At 42.3% G+C, this 21,225-nt stretch overlaps 1 protein-coding gene across 2 annotated transcripts in view; it reads left to right on the top strand.

Moving 5' to 3' along the window:
* The first annotated feature begins 250 nt into the window (after window positions 1–250).
* Window positions 251–21,225, top strand: part of LOC119171335 (uncharacterized) — a 63,984-nt gene continuing 43,009 nt past the window's right edge. The window contains exon 1 of one of the 2 annotated variants that reach the window (XM_037422205.2): window positions 251–396. In XM_037422205.2, the coding sequence (XP_037278102.2) occupies window positions 327–396 (70 nt within the window). In that variant the 5' untranslated portion in view covers window positions 251–326. Of the gene's footprint in view, window positions 397–1,755; window positions 1,831–21,225 lie in introns of those variants that run through there. The other variant, XM_075890301.1, reaches the window with a different exon arrangement.

Raw genomic sequence — 21,225 nt, 5'->3', positions numbered from 1 at the left:
TTAACAATGGCAAAGACCTTTTCATTGTTCTGCAGGTAATTTCATATATATCTGTTCTTCTCAGGAAAACGCGCGAGATTTTGTCGATAATACTTTGTCTTTAATTGCCTTTTGTGCTAAGAGAGGGAAATCGTTCAACTATTGGATGCTGTAACGACGATTCGTACTTATCTGTTTCATTGCAACTTATCTTGCTTTATTTCAGACTGATGATTGTGTGTTCAAGCTATCGTTGAAGTGGTGGCTCGGAAATCCAGCACATTGCATCGAAACTTATGCTAAGACCTCATTTCCCGGTCATTCACTATAGATAACCAAAGGGAGCGATGGCATGGCTCAGTTTTCTCCCGACTTGGATTTTCGTTGCTTCTATAGCATGCACAGCCGTGTCAAAAGGTACGATTACTTTTAGTATGCGCATAATCTGTTTTCGATTTCACTTTGTTAGGGCTTCTGGTTAATGGGTGAAATTCACATATTCTGGCATCAAAGCCATCTGTCATTTGGAGTGATAAACTGTCTCCATGAGCATGAAAAACACTAGCCAAGGTTGAGTATGGTGCCATTTAAAAAGACTACAAAATCTTATTTTGTCCGTGTTGTGTTCTCAAAGCGTAAAGTTTAAAGCATTGTGCTTGAAACATGTTCTATATTTCAAGCCAACGGCAAAAAATAGTGAACAAATTTTACAGGTAAAGAGAATGTGCTATTTCAGAGAGAATTTCTTGCACTAAAAATTTGTGATTTGCTGACGCCTCCGACTTTTCGTGAAGTGTGACTTTTCTAAAGTTTTCCCTAAAAGAGTGTGACAAGACCATGCTAAATTTTGTTGTGTTATGGTTTATTCATTGTGTTATTTGTATATTTCTGTGTGTTATTTGTTGTGTTATATATTTATTTCTGAAAACATTTGCGACAGATTGAGCGGCCTGCGTGCCAAACTGTATTTAGGAGCAGAGGCCCCATGTCAGGCTGTATAGCCTTTAGCCTCTGCTCCTGTTCCTGTAAGAATTTCAGGACAAATACACTTCAATTCAATACAATTCAATCCAATTCAATAATCATCAAGCGTTATACCACGTGGCGTTTTGGTGCGACCATCGAGTCTCATAGAAGGGCGCTGATCGACCCAAGACACGAACTACTAAGCAATACTAGTACGAAGAGTATTTCAAAGGGGTGACTTCGCATTTGCTACAAAGCAAGGCGCTCAGCAAAGTTCGGGCATTGACCCTGAATGTGAGGAACGAGAACTTTAGCGACGACACATGTCGGCTGGTAAATTTCCGCGTTAAACACTAGCGTTTCTTTCTCGCTTGGCGGAAAGATTCGCGGGTATACATTTCCTGTGTATCCATTCAGGTACCGGCAAGTCGCGCTCGTTCAGTTTCTTCTTATGCGCGCGAGATTTCTCACGTTTGTGATTGAACCCATACGGAAAGCTGGTAGTTTCTGTCGCGTTTTTATGAGATGCCACAAACTTGACTGAACGTAAAGAAGGTAACAGCAGTTCTATGAAGTTCCAACGATTGGCATCAGAATGCCTGAAACAGACGACCAACAGGCATGGAGGGTGCACAGTTCTGCGTATGTAAACGCGTGTTGCATGCGCTGGCGGTTCTCGTTGGAGTTCACGTGTTTTGAGAAATTGATTATGGTGCACTACGTTCTGTGTAACTCTAGAGTTCATTCCTTTATCACTGGGGAACCGATCACTGAAAATTTTGTGTGGTTCAAGGCTGCTCGTGTTCACGCAGATGTAAGTGCTGGAAACATGAATGCACGTATGCTGCGTGGTGAACTATTCTGTACAGTTCTGGATCTCTTCAGGTAAAACGAAAAGTTGCCTGCACCCTTGCAAAGAATGGAAAACGCCTTGCAGTAACGCTATCCATTCAGGGAGCCGAGTGAAGAAAGCTACAAAAAATACTAGCACACACCCCGTTTCTAGCACGTATTTGGGTGTTCTAGCACATATCCGTAGCGACCAAATTTTATCTGAGTTGGTTTAGTTCGGTCGTACATGAACTTTTGATTGAGACGAAGTAAATATTAATCATTAAATGATTACCTTGCCTTCGCAGATTGCACGATAAAACATCTACGATTGGAGTACTTCATTGCTATCAATATTCCCAGTGCAACTGAAAGTCTGCCCAGAAAATGATGTGTGCAGAATGGTGTTGCCGACATTGCAGAATATCTTACAAAAATTTACTTATCGCGTATAGTAAGCATGCTTCGATGCATGCAGTAAAGTAAAAAAAATGTTCAAGCAATAACATAAAAATGAATCCCATAGGCATGAAGTCATAGGCATCGACAAAGAAATTTACTCAGCAAACAAAGCAAAACAAAAATGTAATCATGACTGTACGAAAACACGCTGCATATACCTATTATTGCTTGTTGTAAGCGGAACCCTCCTTGACCTGTCAAGCGCACTTCAACCCGATGAGGACTACGCCATCTACGCTTAACAAAGATTAAAAAATACTGATTTCTTTTCCAACCAGATTTGTAATCACAATATCGCGTTTTCGAATAATAGTACATCCAGTGGTGTGGCGAGAGGCCATTGATTCAAACGGTCACTGTACCTGTCGTTATTTACAGTACTTCTTGCAGTACTGCCCCGCCGCCGTGGTATAGTGGCTAAGGTACTCGGCTGCTAGCCCGCAAATTTAGGGAGTGAATCATGACTGCAGTGGCTGCATTTTCGATAGACGCGAAAATTCTATAGACCGGTGTGCTCAGATTTGGGTGCACGTCGAAGAGTTCGAGGTGGTCGAAATTTTTAAATTCCTTCACTACGACGTCTCTCATAACAATAAGGTGATTTTAGGACGTGAAACCCGAAATATCCATAAATCATTCTTACAGTACTTTTACTTACTCTCTTCACAAACAAGCGCATGAAGAAAGAGGAATATCATGACTTGATATACATGCATGTGCACCATCTGTTACACTACCGCCGATTGTGACTTTACAGAGAAAAGTTGATATCTGTGCCCCCACCCCGTCGAGTCTGTGTGAATCCCCCCCCCCCCCCCCGAGAAAAACTTCTCGCTACGCTCCTGGTGACACCTGTCAAACAAAATGCGTTAAATCGACTCCTTTCACTACATGGCTTTATGTAGTGTTTTTTTCCCGAAGCAGCTGCAAGTAGCATCGTGGTTTTGTGGTAGGACACCTTTTTGCCGCGAGAGCGGCAGCGGGTTTATTCCTCAATGTGATTGAAATTTTTATTCTTTATTTTATTTGTCTCTTTCTCGATGTTTCTAACACTACCAACGGTGCCGACACTGACGGCGGAATTTTTGCGACACGAGCTGTCTAACGCCATCGCGTTAATATGAGGGCAATCCGCACAACCGCCAGCACTCCGCTAATGATGGACAGCGAAGCAGCCGTCAGAGCCGGCTTCCTCGCCCCTCTATATATGCCAGCGCCGTGGCGCTGTATGTGTGAGTGGCGTATGAAGCTCTCCCATTTAGTGACGTGGCAGTTTCATGACCAGAAAAAAAGTAATAAATTACCATGTTATTTCTGAGTGAGGTTCTGTATTGCGTCGGAAATGGCCTCACCTTCACAGGTTGCTGATTCTAGATTTCCCCGAAGTGCACCTCGGGAACTCCGCCTAGAAGTGTTCGAGGATGTACCTGGGCTTGGTTTATGATAAATTAGTGGCACTTTCGACCGCGACTCACGCTGTTGCTGGGAGTGAAGAACTTGTCACGTTGACTGACACTATTCGATTTCAGATGGACATTCTTCATTTCTTGGCCATTGAGGGTTTACGCGAAACCCCTGAAGTCCTGCTGGCCGGTGTTTTCACATTCGGTAAAATTTGCCAGCTTCGCCGATGTGATAATGAAGTGGTATTCGATCAGGAGTGTGCCATATATACACTATTCGAAATTTCACCTCCGGCAGGGGTGGTGTGAACTTTGTGGCTGGCGGCCGGAACGAAAGCAGGTGTGGAGGTTCCTCTCACTGCCACAGCATACGAGCGTTCTGGCTGCACAGGTAATGACACCTAATGATGTGTTTGCGGCTGTGTGCCTTAATTCCTCGCGAATCACCTCCTCCAACGACGCGACCGGTGCCGGGCTGCCGTTCAGCGATTGCCTCTGCAGCTCTTCTGAAACAGGATCAAGTATCGCAACATGTCAATGCTACATTCGAAGACCTCGGGAACTGCGTCTACAATTGCATTGTTCACATCGCAGTTGTAGTACCTCGTCCACCATTGAAGGGTTCTTTTCACTTCCATCGCCTTGGAGTCAAATCCGTGATGGTTCTCTGAGAGCTTGCTACCAAACCAGCATAAATCTCCTGTTTCACGCCCCGCATCAGATGCCGACGCTACTTAACGTCGCTCATATTTGTCGCTCATAAACAAGCTGGGCACGTCTCCGACATACGTTGCCGCACTGTAGTTCTTTCACCGATTCCTTGATTGCAAAGCAGATTCAGCTCTTTTTGTGTGGACTGTGTCCGGGTAAGTAACCAGGAGCTCAAGTCGGAAATTGTTCAAAGCCCGAAGGGCACCTTCTTGCTTTTTGAACCACGTTCGTACATTGTCTTGCAACATGATATAGATGGGGCAGAGCTTCTTGTCGTCGTTCCACCCCTTGCAGTCAACAACACACTCAAAATCCTTTAGCCAGTCTTTGGCGACTTCGTAGGAGTCACCATGAACACGCGTTCAGGCGTCCGCGCCTGATCAAGGACGACGTTAGTTGTGGCACTCTGGCACGTAATCAGTACTATTACTGAAAACAGCTGATGCTATGATTGGCTCTGGAAACAGAGGAAGTTCGGGAAGCTCACCACGCTGACGACAGCTGGTGGGCTGGTGGACAGGCATGAACTCGTTTGGTTCGAGTCGTGGGCGCTTCAGGCTACTCTATTTACCTTGAACTGGGTTTAGCATTCAGGCAGCCCCCGAATAACTGTTTGATACGGGGCAAAAATATGCCTGAAAAGTAATAAAAGGGGCGTGCAGTTTTCTATGCAAGAGACTAATGAAACAAAGATCAGTTTTTCGAGAGTTTCTTTGGTAGTTGACATTGACTGTGTCATCGTAGACAGTCTTGCATGCGCTCTCACTTGTCTTGCCGGGCTGTCCGAAATTTTGGGGATGGCACTGGCTGTGTAAGAGTGGTTTTTGAAGGCATTGATCGCCCTGTTACATAACGCGGTGAGCGGCAGCAGATGAGACATGTGGCATGTACATCTTCCACGTCTTCAAGCCAAGCTCTCGTCTGATTGCGTCATCAATGGCCACTACTTTGGCATCGAACGCTCGTGACACATATTCGAATTCAGCAGCCTTGTTTCTATAATCAGCCTCGATCAACGAGACATCGTTGAACGGGATGGGAACGTCACTGCCAACAAATATCTGGGCCAGGGTGCGAGAGGGCGGGACCGTTGAATCTGGAATCGTGAATGTGGCGACCTTGTTGCGGATTAAGTTGTTGTCAGGTAGCAGGGAACTTCGCATGTGGCGAACATCCGCAAGCTCGGCTAATGACTGTGGTGATGGTCGGGCTGATTAGGAGTCGGCTAATGCCGCAACACCGTAGGCAGATTCAATCAAGCACTGTCACGCTGGCCAGCTCCGAAGCAGGCTACCTAGTTCTTGTGACTTGGAGGCAGCTTTGGTTCGTGTCGTTCCCAGTTGTCAAGTGGGTCACAAAGTGTAGTTCTGGTCCTGGGCTGCAAAACCCACCTTGCGGCCTTTGTCGCTGCCCGTCGCGAGGTGTTCCGGGAAGCTTACTGAGAGTTCGCCGCTGGACAAAGATGCACCGTAACGGCAGTGGCAATAAGAAACTTGGTATCTGAGCGAGAACACTTGTGCAGGATACAGCCATAGTGTCGAAGTGGTTAATGGAGGCGAAGTGGAGGCGTTGGATGTGCGCAGAAATGCGCGAATTCAGTAATCAAAAAAGCACGAATGATTCAAACAATAAAAATCAAGTGTCCAAGTCGGAATCAAACTTGGGCCATCCCCTGGAAAAGATTGTGTTTCTTCACAGAGGTATTTGAGTGCTTGAAACCACTTCGTAAGCAAACCCTATGCAAGTCTAATGTAGTGCTGGAATTTCCCTTATATAAGAGCACTATTGAACCAGGCATCACACTATGTCAGTGTCGCCCAGTATATAATTGATATATTTTGAGTGATATTTTTGAGTGATATTTGATATATAGTTGAGTGATAGATTTGGGTACCCATTACAAAGTGCTGTAGAGTATATTATCATGATCGCCACTATCCTAATCATCGCAATCCCCACCATATTCTTCAGAACTAGCAGCATTATTGAATTGCTCTAAAGTATACGCACTGTAATTGCAATAGGCAAGTATTCCATATATTACAGTTTAAAGTGGCTAAACCTGACGTGCACTGATGTTCCTCTCCCCAAGTCACGATTTATGTGTCAACTGAAATGTGAAGTTTGGCAAGCGTATCAGACAATGCGAATAGGATCCAGTGATGCTATTGCGTCTGATTCTTAAACGGGAACCTCACGTGACCTCACGTTTTCGTTGCTACAAGACTGGCATTGCAGATTTTGAGAGCCACTGTGAAAAGTTCCGTTTAATGCACCCTAACAAAAACAATACGAGACTAAAAAAGCATTTATTGCACATCTATGCAAATACCAGGTTCATAAGGGACACATAAGTCGTGTGTACATGTTGCTTTTTTGTGTCGGTATGAATGTCTGCTAAATCACTCGCTGCGTTAAAACTGGCTGACAGAACAGTGACAACGGCAAAGCCAATAAACCTACTCGCGCGTGCCTAATGGGCTAGCTAATGATTGTAAAAGTGAATGTTTTAATCGTTGCTTTTGTGGCACGGAAGTTTTTGATGCTAATTATTACAATTTTTACACTACAGCTCAGTATGCCTTTTCTGGACTAATACTGCACAACTACAAATATAAGTGAACAAAGGGTCACGTTGTCTGGTAATTGCGGGTAGTTTTTGAACACTACCAAAGCTTTAATGAGCCTATTTTTAGCATTATTGGTTAGTTCCTAGTTATTCTTGAACAGTCTCAATAGCGTGAAACCGTTATGTATGGAGCTGCGAGTATACATGTATATATGCTAAAATTTCCTGTACTTCGCTCATTTGATTAGCACTATCCTGTACGACAGCTAACACTTAGAAACTGAGTGTTCTGTGGTAATAATTTCTGTAAGCGCATCTCATTCAGGGAGAAAAGACAAAGAATGAAGGCGTTTGGAATAAGGAGCGTGTTAATTTAAATTGGATCAATTCAGATTTCTCAGCAGCAGTATTTTGTGTACATGAACTTTTCGTCTCTATCTTTTTTTTTCGCTTTAGAAATCAACACTCACAAACTTTGTGTCGTAATCATAAGCAGCTGCGTCCCTGCTCATGCTTGTGAGATTTACACCATTATTGGACAAGTTAAAAGTTAGTTTTTATCTGCTTCCTTCTTTCTCATTTTAATAACTATCTCTGTAATAAAGCACGCTACTAATGAAGCTAGATTATATGAAACGTGGTTTTGTGCATCTCAATTTCGCGGCCAATAGACAACAAATCAACCGGACATTGGTGCTACACGGTGCCCCACGGTGGGCGATATTGGTAGGAGGATGCATTTCATGCCAAATCAACCAGCGTTTTCCTTATCTTCACGAATATGGTAGAAAGAATTTCAAGAAGCTTTTCAAAGTTTCAGGCTTCTGCTCGTTTATTTCCGTTGCTCACAATTTTCTCGCCAACCTACGAGTTTTATTAAAGTTGAGTTAGTCTTCCCTGAGCGCTTACAGGAGACGAATGTCTCATGGGTATTTCAAATGTCGCACACGTATTTTATGATACAGTATTATTCGATCGAGATAATATAGGATTTTGAACATTGTTTAACTGTCTGCTGGCGATTTTTTTAATATCTAGCGCCAATTTTTGTGACGTGTGAAGTTCTACAAGATTGGTGCATCCGCCTTTTGTACCTCGAGCTTAAGTTAGAACCTCAGCGTGGCTGTTGGTCTTATGCAGCACACGCAGAAAAAACTTTGTGTCATTTGAGTCAGTGCACACTAAGCTTTTAAGGAGGTCATTGATGAGGGCTCGTTTCACAAACGTTTTGCGTAAGTCGTGCGTGCACAGCATTGACACAAGCTTTCTGAAATGAAACTAAGCACCTCTATGCAGAGTATCCTTCCCACGTGCTATCAGCCATAGCGGAAAGCTTCTTTGCAGGCACTAAATGTGTCGACAGAGTTCAGGAGCAAGTGTGCCAACTCCTAGAAAGAGAACCACAATAGTACCGTACATGCATGGGTTGTTACAAAACTAGGGAAACTTCGCCCACCGTTGCGACATGAGGGTGGCACTTACTGCCCCCGAGAAACTCTCCGGTTTGTCGGTGAACGCTTTCCCCAGGGGACACGACATGTATGAAACAAAGTACCGCCATCTTTTTGAGACGTGTCAGCAAGGAGTCGAGTGTTACACGCCACTCTCATGGGGCAAGTACTACGTCAGACAAATGTGCCTGTGTCTAAAGCACGACTCTGTAGAGCGCCGCAAGAACTTCTCAGTGGTAGCCTGCAGTGATCTAGCAATACAGTGTCGAGTCGTTGGCTGCTGCCCGCACTTCGAGGATAGAACTGTCTTTGCCAGGCATAGTGGGTGAATTATTAGGGAAATTTTAGAAGCAGTGGAATTCTAAAAGCTATGTGACAGATGTGTCAGCAGTATCTCCTTTTCCTTCTGCGATATAGGATGTAAGGTACCGACAGCGCATGACTTTTTAATTGTTTTCAAGTCCGTGTTTTATAAATTTTAAACACTTGTTTACCCTTTTTGAAATTTTCGCTATCTTATCATTTTGACTGTGTTTCTGACTTGCCTTCTTTGGCTTTAACGTGTTTGCGAGTTGGCTTAAAAGAAATAATCGGGTTCCTTTTTTCCTACACCGGTGGAGTACTTGGTGGTTTAAAATATTTGGACTTCACTGTCACTTTTCGTTCATTCATTTAACGTGATTGCGTTAAAAAGCTCGGTTCGCACAAATTCCGGCGTCGGTGCCTGCGTCATTGGTTGTGGATGAAAAATCATGTTTTGAGTGAGCGAAAAATTGGAAGAGATGCAAATAAAATTATTTTTAAAAATTGCCACTTCGAGTGAGTATCAAAAGCCTGGTAATTTCCGGTAAGAAAGTGTCCTACCCCACAGCCACACGTCCGCTTTGAAACAAAGCGAAAATAACTTCTTCTGCTTGGAAATACAGTGAAGCTAACTTTCATGCTGTAAAAACACGTGCATCCTGAATATACGATTCACAATAAAACATGTAATATTGCAATATTTATGCGTGAAAGCAGTGTTCACTGCAATCGAACGTAGGAACAAGTGATTATTATAGTGACTTCATTGTTCAAAGCTGGCCCCCACTACAAAGGCACACACGTTACCGCGGCTATTCTCTTAAGGCCACACAATGGAGGCATAGCAGGTTCAAAAATATTGCACTTCGTAATTACTTGTGGTTTAAATTTTTCTTCTCATTACACAGTATGTAGCCATATGCAAAAGCTCCATTGACACAAACCACTTTCAATTTTATTGAGCACGTTGTATCAATCTACAATTAAGCTTCTCGAGTAACGTCATACAATGAAAAGTATGCACAAAGTCTTTAAAGTACGCACCAGGGACCGACTATTTCTTTCGCGTTAAGCTAATAAAGCGAAGCCTAATGGTCTCCATTTTTTCAATAAGCGGCTGTGTGGAGGCTCTTCATCACCTCTTTTCACCATGTTATCTTTTTGTTGCTTCGAGGCATTCCAAGAAAAAAGTCCTGCGTTCGAAGTGATTAATCAAAGATGTGAATTCAGTGCTGTTTTTTGCTTCTTCAGTGTTTCGCCTTTTCGCCCTAGTGAATTTGTCCAAACTCTATGGCACCCACCTTATCACACCAAAGCCAAGTTCGGAGGGCAATCACAGCTGTCATAACTGTCGTATCGTGTAACAGCTGCCTCTTTCGTTTGCGCACCTAGTGACCATGTACGTTCACATTGATCTTTCCAGTAAGACACGTTTCTAACAACGCAGTTATCATCAATCACCAATCTGAAGGTGCGTTGTGACCTCACCACAATAGAGCTTCGCGTGTTTGGCCATGACTCTGCTGGTTCGGTTAAATGAGAGACGTGAGGCGCGCTCTCCTTAACGCCTGTCGTACATGCCTTCTAGTCTGGCAAGCCAAATGCACAGAAATGTTACTCGATGGCTTCCAAGACATGCATAAAGACGTGGAATCTGGGGAACCTAAAGCCCCGCGAACGGAAAGTGAAAACCGAACCGCCTTTGCTCATTTGTCGTAGGTAACGGTCACATCAGTTGTTGCCGTACAAGTCGGAGGCCCAGAAATCTTTACACCCCAAAGGCTAAGTAGTTTACGCAAAATTCAACACCATGGGAACAACCAATTGTGTTGCTTGGGTTCGCTATTACGATCCTCACTGAAGATTTTTACGTAACGCACGTAGCCTGAAGAAGGGATTATGATCCGAAATGCAGGTAGTATTACGCCGTTCAAGCACCCAATTTGTATGGTTTGCGGTTACAATGTACCTCCACCACGCGTCACCTGCCCGCAACCTGCGGGTCAGCAGCCGAGTACCTTAGCCACTAGACCACCGCGGCGGGGCTATCGAGGCGTCACACAAGATCATTGTTGCAAAGTAATTGAGTGGCATATTGGTCAGCCCATTACAAAGTTCTCTGGTGTACTTTATCACGACCATCACCTACATTATCATCACATTTACCACCACCATCTTCCCAACGAACAGCATCAATGACTTCCTCAAATGTATACGTATAGTACTTGCATTAGGCAACTATTCTACGTGATAGAGTTTAATGTCGCCAAATCCAACGTGCAGTGATGTTCCGCTCTCCAAGTCATGGTTGATGTGTGGTCAGAGATGTGAGTTTTCGCAAGTGTATGAGATGATACGAGTGCGACCCAGTAACGCCATTGCGTTCAACTGTTCAATGGAAAACTCACCTGTGCTCAAGTTTTTGTTACCACAAGACTGGTTTTTAGGTTATTGAGAGGCACTGTGAAAAGTTCCAATTATAGTGCAGTTCGCTAACGAAAAAATTGAAAACTACCCGCGACTGAACAAGAAGCATTGAACGTGCTTCTATGGAAAACGCCACGTCCAGAGAATTGAGAACAGTGGGTATGTAGACGTTGCTATTTGATTAATTTATGCGTGGGGTTTAACGTCCCAAAACCAATATGATATTATGACAGACGCCGTATTTGAAGGCTCCGGAAATTTCGACCACCTTGGGTGCTTTAACGTGCACCCCATGCTGCTTTTTAAATGCAAAAAAATTCTTTGCGAACTTCATTGACACTGAGCGTATTTCTATCTATCTATCTATCTATCTATCTATCTATCTATCTATCTATCTATCTATCTATCTATCTATCTATCTATCTATCTATCTATCTATCTATCTATCTATCTATCTATCTATCTATCTATCTATCTATCTATCTATATATTTATCTATCTATCTATCTATCTATCTATCTATCTATCCATCTATCTATCTATCTATCTATCTATCCACCTGTGACTTTTAGCTCTCCTGGCCATTTTGATAATGGTATCGATACAAAATTTGATACGGAACAATTTGACGGCATGACAAGCATAAGTGGTGATTAATAACACAAACGTCATGACATGTAGGCCATGAATGCCATGATTTACATTTCACGGTCTTGCTGCTCTCGCGGTGGTTTCGTTTGCATGACATATTGCATAACTGTCACGGTATGACGTGACTGCATGAGAAACATAAGTGTGAGACCCCAACATCAAAATCATGATATCCATGCCATGTAATTCATGAACACACGCGACGCTCATGGTGTGCTCGCGGTAGTATCACTAGCTTATACAAAACTTGAAATTACAGCACGTGAATGAATGGCCAGAGTAAATGACACGTGCAAACATAATAATCATGGCATGCATATTATGTAAAGCATCACTACATGTCATATATCGAATCACAAATCAGTCACATATACCAAATCTAGTATTACAAGATGCAAGAGGATGACTCTGGTAAATGTCACGTCCAAGGACGACTATCATGACATGCAGTCATGTAAAACATGTCTACATGCTGAACTCATAGTGCTTTCGCAGTTGTTTCGCTCACTTCGCACATAACAAATTTGGTGTTACGTGACGTCAGTGACTGACAAAGCTGAATGACACGTCTAATCATGATAATCATGACATGCGTGTCATGTAAAACATCATTACATGCTACACACATAGCGCGCTCGCGGCCGTTTCGCTAGCTCAGCGGGACCAAATTTTGTTTCATGGTAAGTGAATAAACGAAGAGGGTAAATGACACGTCCAAACCTAACAAACTTGGCATGGAAGTCATGTATGGCATAATATACATCCGCCTAGTAACGTCGTGCTGATTTTAAAGTAACATAACAACATTTTTCATTCGTGCCTCACATATCACTTATTCCCGCTGTGCTTGAGAATTGCCTTTTTTTTTTACCGGAATGGACGAGTGCAAACCGCTGTCTGTGTTAACACTGGACGACAGAACAGTAACAGCAGCAAAGCCAAGAAAACTACTCGCACGTAGTTCATGATTGTAAAAGTCAGTTATTTAATCCTTGCTCTTGTAACACTAGGCTTTTTCATGCTAATATATACAAATTTTCTCAACAGAACTAAGTGAAGCGTTTCAAGGATTAAAACTCTACAGCTACATTGGAAGGTGAACAATCGGTCACGTTGTCTGGTTGTTGCGGTGAGTTTAAGAACACCACCTACAAATGTATGCATTTGTAGCAGTTCTCGTTAGTGTCGAGTTATTTCTCACACAGTCTCCATAGCATGAACCAATTATGTATGAGACTACGTGTATACTTGTATATATGCCAAGATTTCCTATATTTCGCTCATTCGATTAGTTCTGTCTCACACGACTGTTGCTCAGACCTGAAAGCTGTGTGCTCTGTATTTTTTTCTTCTAGCATATTCCATTCAGGGAGAGAAAAGATATAGAATGAAGGCGAGCGGAATGAGGAACAAGTTTACTTAAATTTTATTATTGCAGAATACTCAGCAGCACTCAAATGGCTACATGAGCCTGTCGTCTCTATCTCTCTCTTTCGCCCTCAAAAATAAATACTCAAGGATTTTTCTCACAAACAGTCGCATCCCCGCTCAAGCTTTCGAGATTTCAAGATTTATTGAACAAGATCAAAGGGAGCTTTACTTCTTTGCCCCGCATTTTACTAAATCTTTCCATAATGAAGCACGTTACTTATGAAGCAATATCATACACAATGCAGTTTTGGGCATTTGATAATTGCGGTGAAAAGACAGCAAATCAGCAGTATATGGGTACTACATGGTGCCCCGTGGTTGCCCGTATTCATACAAAGCTCCATTTCATGCCGAATCAACCAGCGTATTTCTGATCCTCTCGAATGCGGTTTAAAATTTTCCACGTGTATCTCCAAGTTCAAAACTTCTGCTTCTTCGTTTCCATTGCGCAAAATTTTCTTGCCGAATCATGAGAGTCTTTGAGAGTTTAGCCAGTCTGAACCAGTTGTTGCCTGAGCGCTTACAGGAGACGAATGTCGCACGGATACTTACATTTATATACTATTATTGGGTACTATTTTATAGAGATGCTATAGGATTTGCAACAGTATTTGAAGTTCCACAAGATTCACGCATCCACTTCTTGTACATCGAGGTTAAGTTGGAACCTAAGCAAATCTGTTGGTCGTATGCAGCACACACAAAAAAAACTTTGTTTCCATTGGAGTAAGCCTAGTCTAAGCTCGTAGAGAGGTCAATGGTGACGGCTTGTTTCAGAAACCCTTTGCGTAAGTTGTGGCAGCACTGCATTTACACATGCTTTCAGAAGCAAACTGAGCCTCTGGCTCTGACAGGATGCAATTCCCACGTGCTAACAGCCGTTGGGGTAAGCTTGTTCACTGGCGCTAAACGTGCCGACAGGGTGCAGGATCAGGTGCCCACTCCAAGAAAGAGTAAAGTGGTCTTGCCGTAGCTGCTTAAGTTTCCACAAAACCTGAAAAGTCTACCCCAGCGTTGCGAGATGAAGGTGGCATTTGTCACCCCTGAGAAACTCTCCAGGTTGTCGATGAACACTCCTCCTGCGGACAATGACGTGTGTGAAAAAAGCGCCTCCATTCTTGTTTGTCATGTGCGAAAGGAGTCGAGTAGTCCACAACACTCTCACCCGGCAAGTACTACGAAGGACAAATGCGTTAGTGTCTTAATCTCCGCCTCACAGAGCACCATAGGAACCTCTCAGTGGTCTTCTGCAGACATTTACGCATACACTCTCGAGGCTTTAGCAGCAGTCCGCATATCGGTGGTAGCACGGCTTTGGCTAGGTATGGCTAGCTAATTGCTAGAGAAGTTTCATAACCAGTCGAAATTCGGAAGTTGCTTGACAGGTGTGTATACAGGTTCCTATTTTCCCCTTCCAATAAGGAGGTAGGCTGCCTACAGAGCATGTCTTTTCAATAGTTTTTAAGCCCATGTTTCATATATCTTCAATACTTCATATACCTTCTTGGCATTTTATTATTTAATATTTTAGTGCCGCTGCCGTGCCTTCTCTTGCTTTAACTTGTTGGCCCGTTGGTATTCGAATATATTGTCATGTTCACTTTTCTCGTCCATCTGAGCAGTACTTGGTGGTCTAAATTGTTTCGACTGCAACGTCACTTTTCGTTCACTATTTTTCCGTGGTAGTATTGAAGAGCTCGTTTGCCAGAAATTCCGGTGTTGGTGTTGGCATCATTGGTTCTGAATGAAAATCATCATAATGGGAGGAATCGAAATTGTGAGAAAGATATAATTATAATAAAAACTAAAGATTGCCAGTTCGAGTGAGAATCAAATCCGGGTTATTTGTGTGGTAAGTAGGTGTCCTACCAGGCAGCCAGGCGTCTGCTTTAAAATGTTGGGAAAATAACATCGTCTGCTTGAAAATGCAGTGAAAGTAACTTTTAAGCGTTACACACACGTGCGTCCTGTTCATATCCTTAGCAATATATCATGTAATGTCGCAGTAATATTGCGCTGTACAAGCTCAAACTGCCATCGGGCGTCGGATCATGTTCACCGGGCGTCGGTTTCAACCATAAAGACTTCATGGTTGAAACCCAGCTACCCACTACAAAATGAACACACGTAACTGCACCTCTTTCATTGTGGCCACGCAGTGGGTGCATAGCGTGTTCGAAAAGATTTCAAGCGCATAATTGCTCGTGGTTCAACGCACGCCAGCTATTACACAGTTTGCAGTTATCTGCAAAAGCTCCATTGACACAAACCACTTTCAATTTTATTGACTACACTGCAGCAATCTCTAATATAAGCTTCTCGGGTATTATCATACAATAAGAAGTATGCACTAAGTCTTTGAAGTGCGAACTAGGGTCTAAATATGCCTATCACGTTCAACTATTGAATTGAACCTTAAGGGTTCCCAATTTTTTTTCAGCAAGCGACTGTCTCGAGGTTCTTCATCACTTGTTTTCACAATGTTATCTTTTTGTTGCTTTGATGCGTGCCAAGATAAAAACCTTGCTTTCAGATTGATTAATGAAAGTTTTGAACACACGCTGTGTTGCTTCTCAAGTATTTCTTCTTTTTACGCTGCCAAATTTATCAGAACAATTTGGCACAGACCTTATCGCAGCCAAGTTAAGTTTTGAGGGCAATCACAGCTGACATAATTGTGGCATCGCATAGCAGCTGCAACATTCATTTGCGTAGCTAGTGACCTTGTATGTTTGCCTTCACTTTTATAGTAAGATACGTTTCTTACGTCACCCCAGCCACCCCTCTGATTGTGCGTTGCGTCTTCACTACAACCAAGGTTTGCATGTTTGGCCAAGGCTGGGCTCTTTCAGCTAAATGAGAGACTTGACGCGCTCTCATTAACGTCCATCGCGTATATCTTCTACTCCTGCAAACAAACTGAATACCTGAGGGCTTTTCTGAAATGCATGAAGACGTGGAATCTGGGGAAGCTTAAAGCCCCGCGAAAGAAATGCGGAAACCAAAGTGGCTTTCCCTACTGGTTGTACGTAACGGTAACATCAGTATTTATTTGTTGATTGTTTGATTGATTGATACGTAATGTTTGACGTCCCAAAACCACCATATGATTATGAGAAACGCCATAGTGGAGGGCTCCGGAAATGTCGAGCACTTTGGGTACCTTAACGTACAATGAAACCTAAGCACATGGACCTACAGCATTTTCGCCTCCATCAAAAATGCTGCCACCGCTGCTGGGATTCGATCCAGCAACCTGCGGGTCAGCATCCGACTACCTTTACCACTAAACCATTGCTTCAGGGTGCATCAGTATTTGTCACAACAAACGTTACGTAGTTTATGCCCGAAACGTTAGGTAGTTTACGCAAATATCAGCAGCATCTAAACAACTCAATATGTTCCTTGCATTTACTCTCACAATTTTCACCAAAGATCCGCACATAATGCACGTAGTCTGAATAAGAGTGTACAATTAGAAAAGCAGGTAGTATTACATCTTTCAACGCTCAATTTTTCTGGTTTTCATTGACAGTGTACGAAAACCTTGGTCTACAGAGCTGTTGTGTTTTTGCAAAATTGTAAAAAATTATTTCTCCAATTTTTCAGGGTACGTTTTTACAATTTTGTTGATCTTCCTTTCATGTGTGCTATTCTTGAGACGTCGTGTGTTGTTTTGCAACCGCCAGTTGAAAAATATCAACAGAAACATCAAGGATGCCAGGGAAAAGTGATGCTTAAAAATATTATATTTAAAGCTCGGACGATGGAGGACTCTGAAGGGGCCCAGTGCAAGAGAACGTTGCTGGTAGTTGAAAAGAGGGTATGAAAGCACACCTTAAAATTTCTCAAACGCTACACGTAGCTTGGGTCGCTGCTCATTCACATGTTCTAATACGACCGACTTAAAACTTCTTCCATTCCTTTTCTTCCAAGAAGATGATAATACTGCGCAGTCGTCTTAATAAAATAAATTCTAGCAGCAATCAACATCGGATAGAAAATGTCTGATTCCGTATTTTTTTTCATTTTGTTCTGTTCTCTTGAATAACTAAAAGAATAATTAATTGCGATACAAAAATAGGTCTGCAAAACAGATTTTTTCATCGAAGCAATTTTTCTGCTGAATGTTGTACTATGTGCCTTCCTACGCCAAGTTGTTCGTTTACTTTTTTTGCGACTCCAAATTTTGTGCGAAAGGAGAGTGCTAGCACTAGGTATTCGAGCTAACCTATACTAACATGCATTATAAAAAATAACAGACATCTAGTAGGTCATTCAACATTAATGTTATTACGATGCATGGAGGTAGTAAAATACACTAGGGTGAAGAGATTTTGAGCTCACGCAGTGCTTTTTGGATACCTTCAAGCTATATAATGAAAATGTTGATTGTCTACGCGAACATAGGAAGTACGGAACATAGGAACATAGGAAGTAGGCATACATGCAATATTTTGTGAGGAAATGTTTGTTGCTGTGAATGCGCTATGAATTTAACTCAGGCTAGTGAACACATTGTCCTCCAAATAATCCATAAAGTTTTATAACTTGAAGCAGTTACTGCTGAATATCGTTCTTCCTTATTACAAGAAGGCCTTTCTTACTTGACAATTACAGTTTTGGAGTGTTTGTAATTGTTAACTTTGTTTTTCACCACAAGAAGTTATTACCTGTTCAAGGATATTCCACCTTCTTTATAAAAGTACATAAGTGTTTCGTGAAGAATTTATTCGTATTAGGAGGCTTATAGGCAGATTTGCTAAGAGAAATGATACTAAAGGAATAAATGGAGTGGTAACCTCTGGACAAAGCTGTGACATATTTAAAAAAATTATCTTTAAACTTACACTGAACATTTTGTTTTTAATTATTTTGTGACGTAGTATTACAAGTAAAAGTACTAGCTTAACTCAATATAAGGAGCACGCCGCTCTGGTAATCCACACAGAAGGTTTTCAGGGTGAATTTTGGTTTAAGCAAGTAAAATACTTGATGTGAACAACCACGATACCGCACGACGCATCTCTTCCCAGCAGCCACGGTAGTTCATTTTCCTTTTTGTTTTTAGGGGCGAAGCTCCTTAGGGCGTGGGCTGTGCGTCCCCTGTAGCCTGTATGTAGCCACCTCTAGTTCAGTTCTTGCAGTGTTCACTAGATGGCGGTACCGTCCCCTGTATGTAGCCAACTCTAGTTTAGTTCTTGCAGTGTTCCCTAGATGGCGGTACCGGCTCCTGTATGTAGCCACCTCTCGTTTAGTTCTTGTAGTGTTTACTAGATGGTGGTACTTGTAGCTGATGATGAAAAGATGCAAGATGTTATAAACTAGAAAGCGGTACTTGTAGTTGATGAAAGACGCGAGATCTTATAAAATAGGAATGATGTCACATATGGTGCGTGTCATTGGTTGAAGGCAATCGTTCGATTTAGTGCGGCGACGTACGCTAGGGGGAGCGATGTAATAAAATCGAGTGGGCAAAATGTACAGAGGATTCATGGTTTACCAGGTTTACCTCCGGAGCTTCGCCCACTCATCATCATTCACTTCGTGGATATGGCGGATAGGCGACAAGCTGTTGTGCTTCAGCCATATGAATGAGGTCTCCTTAAAATTATTGAGCTCTATTCAATGATCGGTTGTTTTGAATAAAAGTTCAGAGAGAGAGATGTCCACAACCTCCCTTATCCTATTATTTTTCTGTCTTTCCATGTCACATCTTGACGAATGTTCAGTTCATGTGAAAACAAGTCTTTCAGTGATGTTGAACTCAGTATCAGTTGCGACACAACGCGGAAGGAATGGAGAAGTCAAAAGACGGAGAACGATAAAAGAGAGACAAACAGGATGACTGGATGTTATTGGTACATAAACTAATTACTCTTCCATTTTCTTATTATCTTGGACAACCAATTTGTTCTCTTTCCTTTTCTAAATTTTAAGTATACCGTCTCATATTAAACGTTGGTTTTTGGCCAATATCTCTTCGTCATAAACAGCTGAAATTTAAGAGTCATGCAAACAAGCAAACTGTCTTGACGGTGTGCGACGGCTGAACGATCTTACACGAAACAATGTACCTACGTGTGTTCTTGGTGGCCCCTCCGCATTAGAAACAAACCTGGCGGAATCCCTTGTGGGGTGAGTATTTTGCCGACTATTCTCACGCTTTTCCAACCTAAACACACGTTTTTACGGGCCCTTCCTTTTCTATTCTTTGTTTACCAAGCCTATCCCACATGTATACACTACCTGGCATAAACCTTTCACGAATGTCTAGAAGCTTTTTTATGTTCAGGACATTCTGGTGTGCGTCCGACGCGATCGAGGGAGGAGGCGAAATCAACTGTTTTGAGAAAGAAGGCGCGGTACTCAAGGTGCCTCCATGTGAGCGGTGACCCTTTAGGCCCGGGCAGCAATATCGATTAAACAACAGGTTTTATTCAAAGACTAATCCACCATCAAATATACAGCCCGAATATTTTATCTACAACTAAAAAAACCGACGTGCTATATCGCATATTAGATAATTGGACGACCCGCAACTTTGTGCGCCGACCTCATTGAAACCGCAGAGCTACACCCATACTTGACACTATTTCAAAAATAGCACCATCAAATATATAGCCGGAGTCTTTTACCTCATATCTAAAAAAACCGACGTGCTACATTGCATATCAGATAATTGGACGACCAGCAACTTTATGTGCCGACCTCATAGAAACCGCGGAGCTACGCCAATATTTGGCACTAATTCAAAAAGACCTAGTTCAGGCGTCATGCGGGGCAACAAATTGCGTTAACAAATGTCACGTAGAGTGGTAAAAAAGTAGGAGAACGACCAAGCTTCACAGAATGCGAATCGGGGAGTGTGTGGTTTAAAGCTTTCCACCTATTACAAAGTCATCATCCCTCAGTGTTCTTGTCATCAGCCACATCATCATATTGCAAACACCGCCTTACAAATGTGCAGCTGGTACTCCACTTCTCCTTATAATCACGAATAATGCCAATGTGTGTGCTTTCTTACTTCACAAACATCGTTATGTACAGCGTAATGAATACGTTACGAGTGTACATCTATAAGTAGCGCAAAGAAAGTTTACAACAGGCTCTAGGAAGGCCATTCTACCAGATTTCAGTGTGACTCTGCAATGCCTGCCCTGCAAGCCTGGTGTTTCTTCAAGTTAGCCTGTGCCTATAGGCTATATAGAATTCACATTATTATTGTAATATAGCTACCTAGCTTCCGCTTTTCGTAAATTCAGATAAATTTCTCTATGGGTGTTTTTTTATTGCGTGGATACCGTGTTTATTAAATTAGTTACACTGAACCTTCAATCGTTTTGCTATGCGAACTCTACGTCAAAACAGAAATATTTTGTCGGAGATAAATTGAAATTGGTGCTAATACCTAGCAATAATTTGATGACTAATTTCTGCATTATTGAATTAAGGCAGCCTTTAGTATCATACCAGTGAACACAATGAATTATCAACAAGAGGCGTAGCAAGCACCAGAGCACAAAGTCAAGAGCACAAAGAGAGGGGTTTGTTATGTACGAACGACCTCTTAGTGATCTGTGTTAAATGGAACAGTGAGGATTTGCGCTATTTCCTTCACCATATTACTTCTGCATTCTATTCAGGACAAAGTAGGTTAACTTATGATCATGCAGTGTTAGTTCACTTGCTTTTATTTAACTGATGTATATTTTGTCTTCATGAATTTATAATGACACATTTCATAATTTACCGTTTATCTTTACAGTTACGGGCAACCACCAGGAAGGATCACGTCTGCCGAAACAGAAAATGTGTTCATGTTGGCGATGTAACGTGTCCACCAATTGACAAAAAACAAACATTTGCGACAAGTGGCTTACCTGAGCGGAGGGTTCCGGCGGCTTCCACGGAACGTATAGTTACTAGAACAAAAGACAGAACACAGCATCCGAAAACAATTAACACGCGGAGAACGCCACAACACTAAACACCACAGAGAATGCAACCAGATTAATTATGAAAGACGATGCAACAACTG

This window comes from Rhipicephalus microplus, chromosome 3 (genome assembly GCF_043290135.1).
Source record: "Rhipicephalus microplus isolate Deutch F79 chromosome 3, USDA_Rmic, whole genome shotgun sequence".
NCBI lineage: Eukaryota > Metazoa > Arthropoda > Arachnida > Ixodida > Ixodidae > Rhipicephalus > Rhipicephalus microplus.
The sequence above is the reverse complement of the archived record's forward strand: the minus strand, read 5'-3'. Positions and strand labels throughout refer to the sequence as shown.